This window comes from Schistosoma mansoni, chromosome 2 (genome assembly GCF_000237925.1).
Source record: "Schistosoma mansoni strain Puerto Rico chromosome 2, complete genome".
Classification (NCBI taxonomy): domain Eukaryota; kingdom Metazoa; phylum Platyhelminthes; class Trematoda; order Strigeidida; family Schistosomatidae; genus Schistosoma; species Schistosoma mansoni.
Genome location: NC_031496.1, coordinates 27,679,787 through 27,699,032, shown reverse-complemented (window position 1 = coordinate 27,699,032; position 19,246 = coordinate 27,679,787). Strand labels below are relative to the sequence as shown.

Genomic DNA, 19,246 nt, shown 5'->3' with positions numbered 1-19,246 from the left:
TTCTTTCAAGTGTCCAGTCAGCAGACCTAGATATATGTTGTTAGAATCGATATAATCATATATATGTCCTCACGGAACTAGTACTTTAACGAAAAAAACTTCATGTATATATATTTATATATATATAGCATAATATTAAAAAAGTTGAAAAGAGTTTTCTTTTCTGAACTTCATGTTTTTAACATACAATTAAGCTACGAATCGAAATCATTGTGAAAGTTTTTTTGATATTACGTTTTTGAAGGCAATGAGTGGTAATATCTCAGCATAAGTTTTGTGCTGATTGACATTACGTTACTGAAAACAGCTATCTAAATAAGTGTATGCTTACTTCTCTATCAAAATAAGAACTGAAATAAAATGAATCCCATTATTTAAAGAATGTAGTAACTCTTTGATCATAACTACTAAGTAGCTCACTAACTCTAGGCATCTTATATGTATAACTATAGTTGATTAAATTGTGTTATAAAGTTTAACAAACTTAAGAAATGAAAATATCTGAGTTAATGAAAATTTCCAATCATAAATTCTAATTGTCTTAAGAGATTTTATTTTTTTTATTATTTAAGGTTACTTACTACAAAACTCTTCAACATCGGGAAACATTTAACCAATCTCGGAACTGTAATTACAGCATATTCTAAATCAGGAAATTGACTGAACAACAATGGTAACATATCCATAAATCTGAAAATTATTAGGTAAAATACAGTCTAAGATATAGGAAGTAATTGTTTTTGATTTTGAAATTTCCGAAAGTATTTACATTTAAAGGTAAATCAAATTTTATTTAAAACAGTATTTAATAAATGCTACTGTATCTATTAATACTGTTCCTTACGTATTTACGCCTATTAACCCTCATGGAAGAGCATAGGCCATTCACCAACGTTTTCTATCTAACCTTGTCTTCGACAATCCTTTCCAGTTCTTCCCAGCTGTTGTCTATCCTTCTCATATCTGCTTCTATTTCCCGATGTAATGTATTCTTTGGCCTTCCTCTTTTCCGCTTCCCTTCCGGATTCCAAGTTAGCGCTTGCCTCGTGGTGCAGTTTGGTGATTTCCTCAATGTATATCCGAGCAACTTCCAAAGTCTTTTCCTAATTTCCTCTTCATCTGGAAGCTGGTTTGTCTTCTCTTACAGAAGGCTGTTGCTGATGGTATCCGGCCAATGGATGTTGAGTATCTTGCGTAGACAACTGTTTATAAATACTTGTACCTTCTTGATGATGGTTGTAGTAGTTCTCCATGTTTTAGCTCCTTACAGTAGGACTAACTGTCTCGACGTTAATATTGAAGATTCTCACTTTGAAGTTAGTTGACAGTTGTTTTGAGTTCCATATGTTCTTCAATTGTAGAAATGCTGCTCTTGCTTTTCCGATCTTTGCATTACCGTCTGCATCCGATCCTCCTTGCACATCGATAATACTGTCCAGGTAAGTGAAACTTTCCACCTGTTCCAGAGTTTCTCCATCAAGTGTGATTGACTTGGTGTTCTCCGTGTTGAATATAAGAATCTTGCTTTTTCACTTATATATGTTGAGGCCCACTGATGCAGCGGCTTCTACTACACTGGTTGTTTTCATCTGCACTTGTTAGTGTGTATAGGATATAAAGGCCAGGTCATCTGTGAAGTCTAAATCTTCCAATTGATGCTGAGCTGTTCATTGTATTCCGTGTTTTTCCTCAGATGTCGAGGTATCATAATCCAGTGGACCACCGGAAGAAAGAGAAATGGAGAGCGTAAGTAACCTTTTCTGACTTCGATCCTTACTTGGAGTGCATCTGTCGGCTGTCCTCTAGGCACGACTTCGCACTGTAGTCCGTCGTTTGAATTCCGTGTGATGTTGACGATCTTTGCAGGTACACCGTAGTGTCCAGGAAGGTTCCATGAAGCCCTCCTACCCACACTATCAAACGCCTCCTCATAGTCATGAAGTTGATTTATAGTGTCGAGTTCCATTCAGGTGATTGCTCAACGATGATCCGTAATGTAGCGATTTTCTCTGTGCACGACCGATCCTTAGGGAATCCAGCCTATTGATATCAAAGTTAGGCGTCTTCTGAATCTTCCATCCGGTTCAACAACATCTTTCTGAAAATCTTTCGTGGTCCGACAGGTGTATGGTGTTTTCGTAGTCTTGAAATTTACTCAGATATCCTTTCTTTGGTGTCTTGATGAGGCATCTTTCTTTCCAGTCCAACGGCACTTGTTCTCCATCCCAAATATTCTTGAGTAGGATGTGAGGCATGTTTACAGTTACTTCTATGACTGACTTCAGTGCTTTAGCTGATATATTTTCAGGTCCTGCTGCTTTTCCACTCTTGATTTGTCTGATGACCATCCTGATTTCTTTGATCATTAGTGCAGTGACAACTATACGAAGATCTGTAGGTGCTGCTGTAGTGAACGAGAAGACAAGTGAGAAACAGTCGAATGTATTTGGACTTAAAATTATAGAACGTCTTGGTAAAATCTGAGGACCATACAGTAAATAAACAAAAATGGATATTGGCTAGCATTTGAGTCCAGGACTCATGATTCGACCCATTGTTATTAGGGTAAATACTTCGTTTGCAAAATGTTGACGAATTGTGTTATACTTTATTGCATTTCCGCACCAATGGCCTTCTGTTCCCGTTATTTCCTCCTCGATGTTCTCGACCCCTTGCTGTCAGATATTCCATTTTTGACTGGCGTTATATACTACTTATGTCGACATAAGTAGCACGCAGACCACACTGCTTAGATGTCTGTTAGATCCAATGGACCTTGTCTGTTCAAGAGTTCCTCGAAGTATTCTGATAAGTCTTGCTAATTGAGCGTTATACTCGCTTCCTAAACTATTCTCGTAACCCCCAAACTAAATCTACACAGCGACTTGAGCACAAGAGAAAAGGCGCGAAATATGCCAGATGCACTTTACTCCAAAGGTTCGTTTATGTACAGAAAATATAGGGCTTTTATAATACTTAAGAAGTCCTTGGGTTTTCCTGAAAACTCTGGAATGCTACTAAACATAGTAGCAGTATGGTAATCAGCCAATCAGAAACTCTACATGTGACTTTTCATTTTCGTGATGTTTCTGGCAAAACTTCTAGTGAACGCTGATTGGATAAAATGGTTTTTACTGTTTCCTGAGCTTTTCTTGTCTTTTGCAAGAAGTTTCCTGGACCACCCCAACATATTCCTATGTACATAAATTGTTTATCTGATTGTAACTAACTCAGTGGTTTAGATTTTTAACAGTAGGTTTATTATTTTATCGGTAAAACCATAAACTGATTTTCTGGAACACATATTCAAATATCTGACGAATTTGAAATATCTTCAGTGGTTTAATTAAACAATCTTGTTTAGAATAATTTGAAACTGTATTATTTAGCAAGGAAAATTGAAATAGTATAAGTAAAGTTCAGTGACAATAACCCATGATAAGAACATGTACCCAATTTCACTAGATTTTCGGTCGTCTTTAACTATGATATAGAGATACACTTTCTGAAGAATATCTTATCTTTTCTTACATTACCAATACGTTAAATTTTTGTAGGAAAATAAAGCGTATACTTCAATAGGTTGATTATCTAACAATACTTAAAGTCTGGTAAATTAAACTAAAGCTGAATTATCTCTACTCATTTCCAATTGTCTATGTGATTAAAAAGTGATATTACTTTATTTCCATCTTATTTCATGACACCATCCAAGTCAATATTGGGTACTTATGAGTACGCAGTCACATACTGTCTTATATATTAGAATTATAGTCAGTTATCTTGATCGGACTAGGTGGAAAAATAATTTATAACTGTCATGTAATCTCAGCAAAACATGAAGTAAATAATAGTAGTAAAATATGAATATTTCCAAATCTCACCTCGATTCAAATTCCGGTTTCATAATAAAAAGTTGTATAGCAAATGCATTCAATTTTGCATTATCCGCCAATTTAATCGTATTGCTACTTTTCGCATTATAATCTTCACGCAAATGTCGTTTTGTCCAGTGACCATTGTCTTCATTATTCAATAGATGATGTGATTGACTATGATCTTGTGAATTAATTTGTTCTTCGGTTTTTATATAACTTGATCTGGTTGCAATGTTTTCTGTTTTATCTGTATATATATATATATACATATATGTCCGCAAGAAAAATATTACCATATCATGAAAAGTTAAACATGTTTAGATATGGTATAAAGGGAAATTAGATTAACCTATGAAGTCGTGATTTACGGTCCGATAAGAAACTTAATAAAAAGCAAAAATTATCATTACAACTAAAGCAACATATGTTATTCGAGAAAAAATCAGCGATCAACACATTAATGTCAAAAATTTACAAAAAACTGAGAAACGTGTCCAGATACACGTTAAAAATCAATTTAGGATTGGATCACCCTTCGCGTACTGTCCAACTTAGAGAGGGTATGAATCAGCATGTATGAATAAGACAAGTCAATAAATAGGTAAATATTTAATTTGGTCAGCCTTATTCCGTAGCTAAGTCACTAGTTACTCTGTTGAATTCTTTAGCAACCAACTTGAAGTCAATTACAACATGAGCGATTTAAAAGTTAATAACTTATTAGTGACTGACCGTCAAAATCAACGTTATCATTATTCTCAGTTGAAGCATCTGGTGATCAGACTAAAATAGATTAGACGACCTATTTTTGTCCAAACAATAAAGCTAACAGATTGTGTAATTACAAGCAAAATGTTTCTACCAGAAAGGTTAATTTTCATAGTTTTATTTGATTTTACCGACTTTAATTCCATAAACCTGTCCTAATTGTGTTAAAACGTTAGGAAATAAAAAAACTTAAAATAACTATTGCCTGGCCCTTCAACCAAGTGCTTGTACGGAAAATCTTTATAAAACCTTGGATATACACCAGTTTTATTTACAGTTTACCAGATGTAAAGCCTATTTTTATGACATCAGTAGACCTGATCTTGCTGAATATGTTTTCTTGTTTACTGATTAAGGCTTTAATGGCAGAAACATTTGAAACTTTTACTTTTTTGCGCCTTAAGTGAACTTCGAAAATGACATGGATATGCTGTATTTTTATCACTAAAAAGAGCAAACTTTCATCTTTATTAACCTCATTTGCCCATCTATTCAACATGATAAACAGTAAATAGATAAAGAGTTCAGTAGTTGGATCATTTCTTTGTTGACAAATGTCCTAAATCACAGGTATTCACATGGAGGATGGTACAATACCAATTCCTGAAGAATCCAAAAGGGAAAAAGATCAGCAACAAATATTTTGCGAGGCTATTTTTAGAAGACAACACATTTCAAATATTCGTATCGCTTTGGGGGAACAGAACTACTGGATGTTCGTCATGGAATTGCCCTGTTCTTTTGCCAAAGGATTCTTAGGCTTTTATGCAGTTCGTATAGACTAATAAAGACTTGAAATACTTTTTCCGACCTTGTTTATGCTCAGTGCTATATATCATGGATTTTACAAACCTTTTCATGTTTTCACGGGCCCATCTAATTCTGACTACCAAATTAACTTTTGAGTAGACTTGACAATCTATGATCTGGTAACTATTAACAGTGCTGTTAGTTATTCTAGTTTATTAGACAGACTCCACATGAAGACATCTTGGAAGAGTGTGCGAGGTTTTCAATATTTACGACAATTTACGTCTTCGTTAAATGTGATGTGAAATTCTTATTCACGAAGTGCAATTGGATGTTGTTTTACCATAACATTGACCACAAGACACGAAGTTCAAAATGAGTTAAAAAAGAGAAATTTCGCAAGGAGAATTATTAATTGAAGGAAGTGAGGGAATCATCCACAAATATTCATGAATAAAACAAAAATAAATCCTTTAATGAACATTGGATTACTGCAAGTTCACCTGCAAACTATTCAGTCAGTCAGCTACAACGTAGGACCAGGCACATTTATGCATCGGTCCAAGTTACCATATCTCGTTAGCACAACAAGATGAACACCGGATTCATAGAAATAGTTAATTTAGCGGTGGTAGTATATAAAATATAGGTTGTATATAAGGATATAGTGTAGGAAGGAAGAACGTTATGAAGCAATTTTAATCTTAAGGTTTAAGGGAAGATAAAGAGTGTATACACCTACGCCATTGTGATCGATTCTGAGCCATGTCACCTAGAGTCTCCAACCATTGGTTACGATAGTCACGCGGACCTCAACCAGGTAGTCTGTATCTGCCGACATGGCTCAGACTAGAAGTTAGTGACTTCGAGTACTGATGCCATGTTTTGGTTTGGCCTCCCCTAACTCTTTTACAACCATCCCTTACACTAGTCAGCATAGCGCGTCGTGGTAATCGGTGTTCAGGCATACGTAACACGTGGCCCAACCATCTCAGTCGATGAAAATTCATGACCTCATCAACTGATTTACCATCATTTCCTAATACCCTGGAATCTCGTACCATCGATGTATGCTGTGTCTCCGAAACACGCATAAAGGATCCCAGTGTGGTCATTCACTTGACCTCACCTCGCCAAAATGGACAGCCAACGAAATACACCCTCCGTGTATCTGGCGATCCCATGACTAGTTCTCGTAGACTTGCAGGTGTAGGCATAGCACTTAGTACGAGGGCGGAACAAGCATTACTAGAATGGATCCCCGTTAACAGTCGCCTGTGTACTGTCCGGCTAAATGGCTCCGTAAGAACTCGGAAGGACAGGGACACACATCAATGCCTTTTCGTCGTTTCTGCTTACGCTCCCACTGACTGCAGCCATGATGAAGTGAAAGATGACTTTTACAGAAAACTCTCTGAGCTTCTTCAGAAAGCTAAGCGCTCAGACTTAGTAGTCGTAGCGGGTGACTTTAATGCCCAGGTAAGCAGCTTAAATCAAACAGAAAGACATTTAGGTGGGTATTTCAGTATTCTGGCTTAACGAACCGATAATGGTGATCGTCTGTTGCAACTATGCTCAGACAATCTTTTACTTTTAGCAAATACTAACTTTAAACATAAGGAGAGACATCGCCTAACATGGCGACCACCTGCACCAAACCAACGATGGATTCAAATAGACTATATTGCCATCAGTCATCGTTGGAGAGGCTCGATAGAAGATTGTCGCTCGTATTGGAATACTTGTTTAGACTCTGATCACGCTTTAATACAAGCACTCATTTGTCTGCGCCTCACTGGACGCAGGAAAATTACACTAAGAAGACCCATTAGGATTGAACTGGAGGACAAGAAATCCAAATGTAAATTCCAGGAACAACTGAGTTCACATCTGGGCAGTTCTGTAAATGAGACTGACCCAAATGCTGCTTGGAAAGACATATGAACAGCTGTGGAAACAGCAGTCACATCTATTAGTAATTTAGACCATAGGGTTCCAAAAAACCAATGGATTTCTTCCAAGTATATTTCACTGATGGATTCGCGTAAACTCATCCCATCAGGCTCTGAACACGACGAAGAGCGTAAACTATCCATGTTTTATGCGGTTAGTTTTGAATGGATCATTACAGCAACAATACTGCTAGCCGCTATAAATGATAGTGGCCAAAGTGAAACAGTTTGCTTTTCATCCCTCTGGGATGATGGCCAAAACACTAGGCTATAAACTCCAAATGCTTCGAATAAATCAAGAAGGAATGCAACTTTGTATAAATAGCATACGAAAATAACAAATACGGTGAAAAATGTTTAAATATAGCTACCAACTTTGGAGTATTTCATAAAATTGATCCACTAAAGAAGGATTCTACCTGTGACTTTCAAAGTACTTCCAGTGACTGTTGTTGGAAATTCATTTTTTTCTCCTGTCTCTTCTTTCATCGGTTTATCCAACTTGGCCAATCCATTGAACAAGTCTAAATCGTAATGTGAATTCAAGTTCCTGAGATTTAAACTTCTTGTTGCACTGACGAAACCTACTGCTCTGCAATCGTACTGTTATCGAGACTGAAAATATAACACCAACATACCTCCACAACAACACATTTGAGATTATCGTCTTGAGCTTCAACTAGTTCTGAGACATAGTAATCCCCGTATGTTTTTTGAAGGAGCTTAGACTGATCATTTATCAAAGGTGTAAGGTCATCTGTATCCTCAACTCTAAAAGTAATGATAGGTTGTAACGTATCTTACGCTGCTGGACGAGAGAAGAGGACTGGGAAAATTTCATGCCTGTAAGCGCAGAAAACGTCGTTTTCTTCAGCAACTCTTTTCGATAGTTTATGAAAAGGAAAAGAGTTCAAACACTCTTTGGTAAAACCTTAACTAGCAAATCACAATTTACTGATGCTATGGGCATCTTCTAGCACAAAAAAGATATAATGGACAGAGTAAGCAACCATGAAAGCCATTTTCAGTAGCTGAGTTATCACGAATTTGTCATGAACTGGACTAACTGCGAGAAGATGAATGAATAACGAGTTTGTGGTTGTTATATTATCGGTGCAATATATATGACTAAAGAGTGTGTCCCAATCGTTCTCCGGAAACTTTGAACTATTTGGATGTTCATAAAAGCATGCATGGCCAACCAAATTTTTATCACTATCAGTAACACAAAGTGACAGAACTGATCTCTCACTATATAAAATGATTATAACTTTTACTATAAAATGATTGATTACATTAGCGTCACAAGACTAGTTTTTCTACGATCTCCTGAATTAAAGTGAATTCTTAACTTCTCAATCTGCTTCACGTCTGTAAGGCTACTTCTCCTTATTTCAAAAAGACCTTCAGCTCTTTCCATGGTTAAATGTGCACGATGGTGTTTCCATAAGCAACCATAACCTTTAAAACAGAAAACTATACAAGATCCAATATCTTTCTCACGAGCTTTTGTGTGTTGAATGATTTATTTGCAGTCTCTTCTTATTGTTGTTGTTTGGTTTCAGTTATTTCCTTATGTCCAAAGGGTGGTAGTCTGGCTACTCAGTTGCAGTAATTCCATTCAGTGTGGTAGTTATTTGTGGATTTGTACGTCTCGTAGTTGAGTAAGTTCGCTTATCTCATAACAGTCAATAAGTTGTGTAATTACTCTGTGCCATATGTGGCAAAATGCTCATCACACGACATTTGACAGGTAAGGATTTAACCAATAATGTGTTTTACCAAGCGAATCGTCAATAAAGTCAAGAAAAGGAGTGCATCCAAGACCGTTCCTTAAGAAAATCCTGACATTGAAACTCTACATCTACGCAGTTTACTTACCTTGATTACCTTTATGATGAAAACAAGAAAAAGATACACATATTGAATAAAATAGATAATGCTTCCGTCGTAGCACCAGAGCGAATAAGTGAATGTTAACATGAACTGTTGCTCACTAAATGTGGTCTGCATTCTTACATGCCTATGACACCAGTGGTGTTGGCTCAGCAAGTTGATGCTTCCATGTTTGATTACTGTTATGACATAATTTACGCAATAAATATCCACAATTTAGCTTCACCGTAACTGTAAGAACGTGAACACAGGTTGTAAACCTGTGTGCAAACGGATCTGGATATAACGTTTTAAACAATAAAGGATAAATAATGTTAAATATAATGCCTACAAAAAATAAGGGGGTCAATGATTACTTATTTCCTGATACCACCTAACCAGTCAACCTGAGTATCATTGATTTATCTCTGTTTAGTTCCTCAAAAAAGACGATTGCGGACTATTCATTTTGTATGGTGAAGTAGGAAACCGCATTGAGCTATGCTTTTTTCAGCAGGTACAAACACCGTCGCAGCGATATGCGTGTTGGATCGATGGTAAGCCATAAAATAATAAAAATTGTGCACTTGCCTCTTATAAACGAGTAAAGAGGGCTCTGAAAACCAGGAATTTAAAAATATCAATAACCAATTGTTGTTTAAAACAATAAAATCCTAAGACTACATCAAATAAATCAACTAAAGGACGGTCGCTAAATGTGGTAGGCGTCAGACCCGAAAATGTGAAGTTTGATCGGGGTCATTAGGCAAACTAAGTTGGAAAACGACTGAAAACCTTGATCTAACCTTTGTCGATCGGTTAGATCTCCGCGTCTAAGGATCGACCGTATCAGGGTTTCATAAGGTTCCGAAACATCACTAATAAAAGGTGATTGCCCATTATCTTGCATTGATTGAAGTTAAATGTGCACACCACTAATGTAGATGAAAACTACTTCATTATGGTACATCCACCAGAAGTGAGACATTATAATCAGTTTCAGTGAATTAAATATTTGTCGCATAACTTGCCAGCACATGAAATCCACCAGTGACTGGCGTTTTCGTTCTATTGCGAAACAGCTAAACAGTGTGCACATTGACTCTACTATGTAAATCGAACTTAAAACCTTCGGGGTTGTGAATATAACCCCTAATCTCTAAAGTTCTGAGCTAGGATTCGAGAGGGTTTAACTGTGACTTGAAACATTTCACTATGAGTTAAGTTAACCAAAAGGAAAAGATCAAAAAAGTTCAAGAATTGACCACACTGCAGAACTTCTAAACATCATAATAACAGTTGCAAACAAGCCAAAAAGTATCGAAATATGCGTAGATATCTGCAACAATAGAAGAGGCGATATCTATAAAAGACCAAAAGAATGATCATAGGTAAAACACATATGAAGGGATCTTCCTACGTGTTGTCACAAAAATCTAACAATTTAATTTCACAAAGATAAGTTGAATGGTAATTTCTTCAGGGCTCCTAAATCATCGCCACCCCATAAACTGACTGCAACACGCTTCGGTGGTTTTGTCTCATTATCTTATGAATCACCCTTTCGTCAACCAGTGATATATGTCACAAGTAACCCGATCTTACTAATTACTCACCAAGGATGCGTGTTATTGAATATCCATTCTTCGAGGTGAACATTTGTTGCAACATAGTCCAGCATAAATAAGACTATATTTGCCAGAGATGTTTTTCTTCCTTATACGTTCAGACAAACTGACTTGCAAATTTCACCCAGCATTTGTTTGTTGCACCACTTTTCTCCACGGTGATTATATAGATAACTTACCAGCAACTGGAAAAGTATTTACTATCATAAAGGTACTGACTCACAAAACGTCACTGATAACTAACATATTAATCAAGTTTGAGACAGTTCATACCGTGATTAACTGCTAATCTTCCTCATACAGTTGATGTACACAAGCCAAAGGAAACGTGTAAAGATGTTCCATCGCCTACTGGCTGGAATCTTAGCATATTAAATGTTCGATGACAATTTTATAAACAGTGAACAACTGCATGCTACTGACTGTATTGTTTATTATATAAACCATGAAGAAGTTGGAGCGTGAGTCCAATATTTCAAACACACAAAAGTTTCTTCGTTCGGTATAGAAATATAGGAACTACAATGCGCACAAAAATAGGTAAAAAGAGCAGCCGTTTTTACCTACAATGCTTTATTTTTACGTGAGGTTATTAATTACCTTCTAACTATTTAGGGTTGACTGCCTAATCAGTCCATCCCAAAATAAACGGCCAGGAAAATGTTGATATGATCAACATGTCATAATAAAACATACCAGTGCAGCAACTGTAGAAAACGGATATCATGTAAGGAAGAAGTGCTGTAACTCATTCTCTATTTGGCCAAAGCACATCTACTATAAACGGTATGTAACCACAGCTTATATTCAGAACTGACTGTGGCTACCACATACTTTCATAGAATGTTATCTCCTGTCTCTCCACCACAAATTATAGCATATGGCTTGTTATGCACGCCTTATAAATGGGGATCTGGGCTAATAAAACGATGAAAATAGACACAATCAAACAACGATTTCTGAATAGGTGCCGCGCCATTCTATCAAATAATGTGTTGGTGGGGTACTAAATATCTACGCTCTGTTTAACCATCAGGAGTCTGCTACTTTTCCACTTAAGCCATCTTAATGTTAAAAACAAGTGCAGTGGTTCTAGATCAAGACACATCTGGACTTGTATACAATCATCATGTCGGTTGTGTAGTGAAACCACTGATATCCAGCATTTGAATCATAGACTTTCCAACCCTATCCTCCTCCACTAAATAGTAGTGTGTCCTTACGTCGCAATGTTAAAGCCAATTTGACGTTCCCAATTCGCATTATCTTCTTATATATTACTCTTTGATTATTATATGTGAGTATTTGGGGATAAACACTGACATGTAATTTGAGGCCTTCTATCATGTTAATTTGACTTGCATGAAAATTATGATACATATTTTTTTTGTTATCCGTATTAGAATAAACAGATAATTATTCATTGATATACGTGATTAACACATATGATTCATCTAGGCTTGATTCACCTGCGAAACAATCAAACGGAGAACATGTATCTATCTCATACTCATTTGCATAATCTTGGACTTGATTTGGATTTTCTGCCTGTGTAAATATCATATCTGGAAAAACTGATTACCTCAAGAAAACTTATCATTCCCTCTGGTTCATCATACCACTGACGAGGGATTCTACTCGACACATACTGGTTTGTAGAATATCCAACATCTGATACAATAACATCAGAGATGTGACAAGAATTCGACTCATTCGGAACATATTCGTCACATTCATTAGGGATATGTCTAGAGGTAAATCCATCATGAGGAAAAATGACATTTGATATGAGATCAGAATTTGATTTTTCTGAAATATTTCCCTCAAATTTATTCAGAGTTTCATTAGAGATTATTGGGTCATTAGGAAAGCCAACATCTATCAAAACTAATTCCGGTTTTTGATCATGATTTGACTCATTCGACACATTATTCTCAGAGTTGTAGGAAGCTTCGTCAGGAATATGTTAATCATTATGACAAACCATATCTGGTACAATAACATGAGAAATCTGATAAGAATTCGGTCGACTGGAGACTTTATCTCGCAATGATTCTGAGTTTCCTTCAACTCTGAACTGCTATGCGACATTTACCGCTTCTCGAAATTTTGGATAAAGATAAGCGGTCATTAGAAACATCCACCTTATTAGAATCACAAATCTTATCATAAATTCAGCGAAATGAACCATGGTATTACAAACTGACTGAATGTGTCCAGTTTTACCACATTTAAAGCATTAAGCACTACGAGATATACATGAATTACATAGGTGAAACTTGCCACAGAACAAGCAATTACCAAAATTGTGCTCATCTTCGTGAGCTGTTTCACAACTCAATGAATTGGTATCTGAACAACCTCGATTACGTATAGCACTGCAACGACGTAGTGAAGTAGTAGAATTCCTGATATTCTGGCGAGTCATTTCACCAAATTTTTCTCCTTTACTGCATTCGAAATTTGTATACTATACATGGTCAAGTAGTAGTTGTTTGAGAGTTGCATAAGGGCGTGAAATCGGCTTGCCTGTAAATGCCAAAATCTTAATTAAGCTGTATGCTTCTTCCCACGTAATACTCAAAACCATTAAAATCTGGATGTATATCCAACCGCCCTATCACAGGCTTCATCGCGACGCCAATGTGATTTTTAAGAGTATTATAATTATAGTATAAACTAGTGATCCCAACAATAACGTAATTTAATCAAGAAGTATTAAGTGGGAATGAACGAATGTACTGTATTCGGAATTCAAAATCAAAACACTCATCAATACATGTGAATCACTGATTCATTCAAACACTACATATAGTCAATGAGTCAGTCAATTTAAGCATTTTCGTGAGTGAAATTTCGTTGCATTCTTTCCGCCTTGAGTATATCAGATAGGCGTTATTTGGAAAACAAAATTAAGGTCAGACTATATGTGATCTAGAGTTTATAGGGACAGAGAGCTGATCAATAAATATGAAAGAATAGTTTACGGACGCAAGATTTGTGAGTAAGAAAACAAAATTCTCGAATGCTAATAAAGAATTTTCAGACTTGTAGAGCATGAGCTAGAAGCAACTCACAATAATTCAGAATATTATGGGCTTCTTATGATCGGCCATGGTTGAGCAGAATCCATAGGGTTAATAAGTTATCTGACTATCTGAAATTGAAATCAAAAAGGAATACGGGATTTCAGGGAAAGACACTATGAGACTTTAGACAATAGGGGAACTCTGAATTTGTATGTAAATGTTAGGAGCATATGACCATCCCCGATAATGAATAATGGGATCGGTCAAGATATTCGGCGGTTGATAACAAAGTGACTGAGGGTTGGACGGCAGTTCTGATGATAGTTGTCAAAGCTCTTCAGAGTCTAAAATACTGAGTTATTAGTCTTTTGAATTTTGTGATAATGTCACAGTTATAGGAAGGTATCAGCAGTCTTTGAACAATAAACTCCACTCCACTGTAGAAAAACGTACAAATGATTGGTCTTCGATGTCTTACAGTTGGTAGGGTATATGCTTTGTTTTTAAGTATTTGATCAGGATTGTGAATTATAATTGAGCGCTATTAGTCCGGTTAATACTTAATAACTATACACCCATATATTCTATTTCGTTAACGAGCTGTTTACTCGGTCAGCATTCAGTTATGACTAGTAAATCCAGTAAGAGATATATCACCTATTGCTAAACCAACAAAAAATTGGAACCTGCAATCACTGTGTCTGACGAATGAGTACTTGAAAAAGTCAACCCTTCATCTTTTGAACTCTTTGCTTCAGGCCTACAAATATTGCTACCGCTGAACGATTTTCCGTGTGACAAACCCTTCATCACTTCAAGCGGTATGCTGATGGTAAGACTGGCTGATGTAAAGAGTATTTTATATAAGTACACTAAGAAGTCAACACAATTTACCCGTCAGCAAGATATACTAAAGCCAAATTTCAAAAACCAATAAGTCTAATACTTTACCTCATACACAGCAAAATGTTGACCGCCAAAGTATGGACATCAGTCAGTGACAAAACTTGACAAGTTAGCAACCTCGATACATTTATGGCCCCTGAATATTGAAGAAACCTCAAACAACTCATTAAGGATAAGTGCATCTTAAGGTTTGTAGCAGTAGAAGTAACGAAAAGAGTAATGTTCCCCTACAGTGTGATTGCGCACATGCTTTTGAGCATGCGGTATGCTGAACAACAGCTGCTAAGCCATCAGCCATAGGAAAAAATCGGACAAGACAACAGGCACACTTATGTTTAAAATTACATTACAGGAGATTCACCAAAAACATGTATGTCAGTCAAAACCTGACACGTTGCTAATGTCGTGTAAGTAGACGTGAAGCGCTAGGTTTCCATGGTTGAGTGACAGTAAATAAGCAACTATAGACATTTAAGAACTACCAATTCACTTCACAAACGCAGTGCAAATTAGTTGGCAGTTGACCATCGACTTTTCCATGGAATCATAAACGTATAAAATTCATTATTTCAACACGTGGTTGCAGCTCCATTTCACAGCGCTTTCAAAAGAAATTTCGACCAACTAAGGGACTACCATTACCAGGTCACCCAACGTCTATCCTTTCCAAACTGAATTCGAGTGTCGTTATTCCTAAAGTTTATTGGTTGCATGTTGTGGCTAATGACTAAATCAGAAGTGAACTCAACAATTCCGCAACAACAAATAAGCAGTTGTCCCACGGTATGTGAACATCTTGTATTACTTCTTTAGAATGCAGAAGTACTGGTACATATGCGAGAGTTCATTGATTAATAGACCTTTAACGAAGGTCCGTTCAAACAGCTCTTGTTGATTAAGCTTACCTGCGTCTTCACAAAATATCTAGCATGATTGTAGGAGAAAGACCAGCTATTACTTTATTATTTACTTTCAAACGCATGTAAAATGAATTGCTTGTACACTTCCAAAAAGTTAAATATTTTGATCATTCCCGACTCATAAAAAACAAACTCAGTAGTAGAAGCTATTATTATGAATGATAATAATCACGAAGTCAAACAAAATTCAAAGAAAACAACATTATATACACCATTAGAAATGTTGTAATTGTCGATAAGCATCGTACTTAAAATATGAAAACCATAAAACTGTGATAAAGCACATTCAATGTAAAATCTTTCAAGTGATGAAACAAAAGGAAAAGTTATTTTACTAGTTGTTACACACAAGTGATCAGAAAAAAAGTATAAAAAAATAAAAAAAAAACGAGAAAAAATTTGCTTATTGGCTGATATGATAAACAAGTCACAAACAGGCTATATGATAAAGGACATGTATCGTTTAATTTATTTTATTGGAGCCACTATGTTGACGAGATCTTAGTCCTCGAAACAATCGTGGACTAGGTACTGAATTAAACACGTTTGCTTTATACATATCAGGAGTTTCGTTATGGTGATGAAGTGTTGTAGAATTAGTTTTTAATGAAGGTTGAGAAGTTACAGAAATAGGTTTAGTGTTTAAATTATCGACGTGATGTCGCGAAAACATGCTTTTAGCACGAGTCACTGATGATGTTCTTGAATGTGCACTTGTTGCACGATGTGAAGACACGGAAACGGTTTGTTGTCTCTGCCGCACACTAGGTGTTTGTGTAACATCATCAGTGTGTTTAAGAGTATTATTATTATTATTAGTTACATCATTAGGAGCGAGATCAGACGTTGAGTTTTGCGAATAACTATGATAAGTTTCTTGTGTAATAGGTGGAACATCAGAAAATTTTACACCACCTGATTTACTGACTACACCTCGATTCAATGATAAATTTGACTGATTGTGGTGCACTGAAAAGGAGTAGAAACAAAGTGATCAGTTTAATTAATAAGTTGAAAAAAGGTTAACAATTTCAAACCATCAAAATTACACAGCTAAGCAAACGATACAAACAACAAGAAGAATAACGAAGACGATGATGGCAACAACGATAAAGTACATGCAAAAAGACCACAAACCAAGAAACAACTCAAATTTACAGCAAAATGAAAGCAACAATAATCACAAATAGAATAGCAATTATAACATAACAGTAAGAAAAAAAAGACTAAATTGCTTCTAAACAAGTGTAAACTAACCATACCCATGATAAATAAACAAAACAAGATGCTAGTGTATGTGAAAAGTAGTTGGAAAAATAAACAGAATAACACTAAGCTAACAGAGACCACGATTACAACTACATTACATAATGATGAATAAGTATACCATTGACGAATACGAAATTGTGCACACTCACTAAATTTATTTAGAATAGAAGTAGTTATGGAAGTAAGGGTTTAACGTTTTACTTCATCATGCAGGCGAGTAATTAGTTGTTCCAATGACATAATCGAGCCTATAGATCAATAAGAAGTAATTGAAATATGCAGAGGAATTCAGTACATTTATGCTTGAACAGACAAAAATTGATAGTTACAATAATATCGATGGAAGGGAATTAATGATCATCATTTATACATGCATGCTGTTGGCAAGCAATCAACAGATATTTATTTAAATAAATGAAGCGACCTATTCAAGAATTTATGAAAAGTCTAAACACATTAAAATAAAGCAAAAAAACCTAGCCTGTACGAGAGTTGCATACACAAATAATTTAATTCTTACATAGGATGAAGCTAAACAGTTTCAACTAATGGGATAAACAGATGAAAAGAGGATGTTGTTACATTAAAATTTAAATCAGTAAAAGCAAATGTATGAATTAAACAAAAGAGATAAAGGTAAATATTATGATTAGATGAAATGAACAAGAAATACTGATTGTCACTGTAAAATTTTTATTTATTTGTTCATTTAAACACATAAACATTGGTACAAAAAGGCACCAAATAGATATGCGCCACACAAATCACTTGACATATTTCATTTTATCAATTTGACTGAAAAAAACATTTTTCTACTTCCATGGTAACAGTTATATCCTAGTGAAGACACAAGTACAGGTAACTTCCGGGATCTAGTAATGGACCATCATTCTATATATACTTCTAGTGTATAACTATTCAGTGATTGGATTGTATGTATTTATATTCATCTTCTTAGAAGTTCAATTTTGATCTATAGATTATTATTATATGATTTACTGTTCCTAAATGATACTCAGTTTATTGATTACTGTCTCCCACGTTCACAGACACATTTGGCTTGATCTTGTACAAATATTATTGTCTATTTTATGGTGTGATGCGGTCTGTCTGCCTGGTATATATAAACCGAGTATGTTTGAAATAAATGATTCGCATAGCAGAAGCTGCAATTGGTATCTGGACTCAACTGGAAGGGACCAATAAGGACACTAGACTGCTCATACCCGTCGAAAGTCATTGATTTGGCACAGTGCTAAGAATGGACAAGTCGTATTCCGATTGAGGGATAAATCACGTGATAAAAAGCCAGACATAAGAACACAACAAATTGGAGACAGCCTATTGTTTAAATTCATAACAGTAACTTATAGTTAAATGCAAGTTGAACCCATATTAATTTTTATGGAGATCCTTACATATATTAGATAATTTAATTCGGAATCAGATTTACTTGTAAACATATATTCAAGTGACGTCTGATTTAATTTCAGCAAGTTGATACAGTTAAGAACGATGAATAAAGCTTTCTTGATACGACCCCATGAACAAACGTGAATAAGTGAAGACCCATTATGACCGAGTTAGAAAACATACTACTAATGAAAAACTAAATAATATACCGACTTCACCGTTTGGAAATAAGTATTAGTATGATAAATTCATCATATCTTCATGTCATTGATTACGCTTGGAATAAGATCTAATGGATCGCAATACAAACTAATTTATACGCAGTTCTACACAACAATCCACAAGCATATCAAACGTAAAATAAAAAATAATCCTTTCATGAGGGCGTTTAATATAAAATTTACATTGATTTTTGTTGGTATATGTTCAATTTAAGTCAAGTGCCTCGATAGGGACTTTCGTTACAATTTTTGATAATATTAACATTGAGATACAAACTTATCGAAGCAATAAGTCTCTGACAGGATGAAATATGCATCATATGCTCTACTACCAGCCATAATCCATATATATATATATATATATATATAATGGGAAGAAAGTGGAATACTGGGTTCAGTGCTATACGAAGTTGTGGATGTGAAAAATCCAAAACTAATTTTACAAAGTTTTCTAGATAATATTGATTTATGTTGAAGAGTATTTTGAATCAGTGGTAAATTGTTAGTGCTCAAAATAAAACCATTAAGAAATTAACTGGCAAAATTTTGACAGCTTCAGAAAGTCTCAAATAAAAAGGAAATATTATATAGTTGAGATCATGGGTCAATTGAAGCTAGACCACCATGGAAAACCTGG

At 35.5% G+C, this 19,246-nt stretch overlaps 3 protein-coding genes across 3 annotated transcripts in view; all 3 read right to left on the bottom strand.

The window, feature by feature from the left end:
• The window catches only part of Smp_146080 (hypothetical protein), a gene marked incomplete at its 5' end in the record, with an annotated part of 42,568 nt that extends 33,800 nt beyond the window's left edge, over positions 1-8,768 (bottom strand). The window contains 5 exons of the mRNA XM_018796274.1: positions 582-690; positions 5,225-5,249; positions 7,768-7,951; positions 7,987-8,119; positions 8,644-8,768. Coding sequence (XP_018650503.1) covers positions 582-690; positions 5,225-5,249; positions 7,768-7,951; positions 7,987-8,119; positions 8,644-8,768 — 576 coding nt within the window. The remainder of the gene's footprint in view (positions 1-581; positions 691-5,224; positions 5,250-7,767; positions 7,952-7,986; positions 8,120-8,643) is intronic.
• Positions 8,769-16,169: 7,401 nt separating this feature from the next.
• Positions 16,170-16,972, bottom strand: Smp_146070 (hypothetical protein; the record flags this gene model as incomplete). Its single annotated transcript, XM_018796273.1, has 2 exons — positions 16,170-16,675; positions 16,969-16,972. The coding sequence occupies 2 exons, from the start codon at positions 16,970-16,972 to the stop codon at positions 16,170-16,172; spliced, it is 510 nt and encodes a 169-aa protein (XP_018650502.1).
• Positions 16,973-17,506: 534 nt separating this feature from the next.
• The window catches only part of Smp_146060 (putative tuberin), a gene marked incomplete at both ends in the record, with an annotated part of 53,925 nt that continues 52,185 nt past the window's right edge, over positions 17,507-19,246 (bottom strand). The window contains one exon of the mRNA XM_018796272.1: positions 17,507-17,520. Coding sequence (XP_018650501.1) covers positions 17,507-17,520 — 14 coding nt within the window. The remainder of the gene's footprint in view (positions 17,521-19,246) is intronic.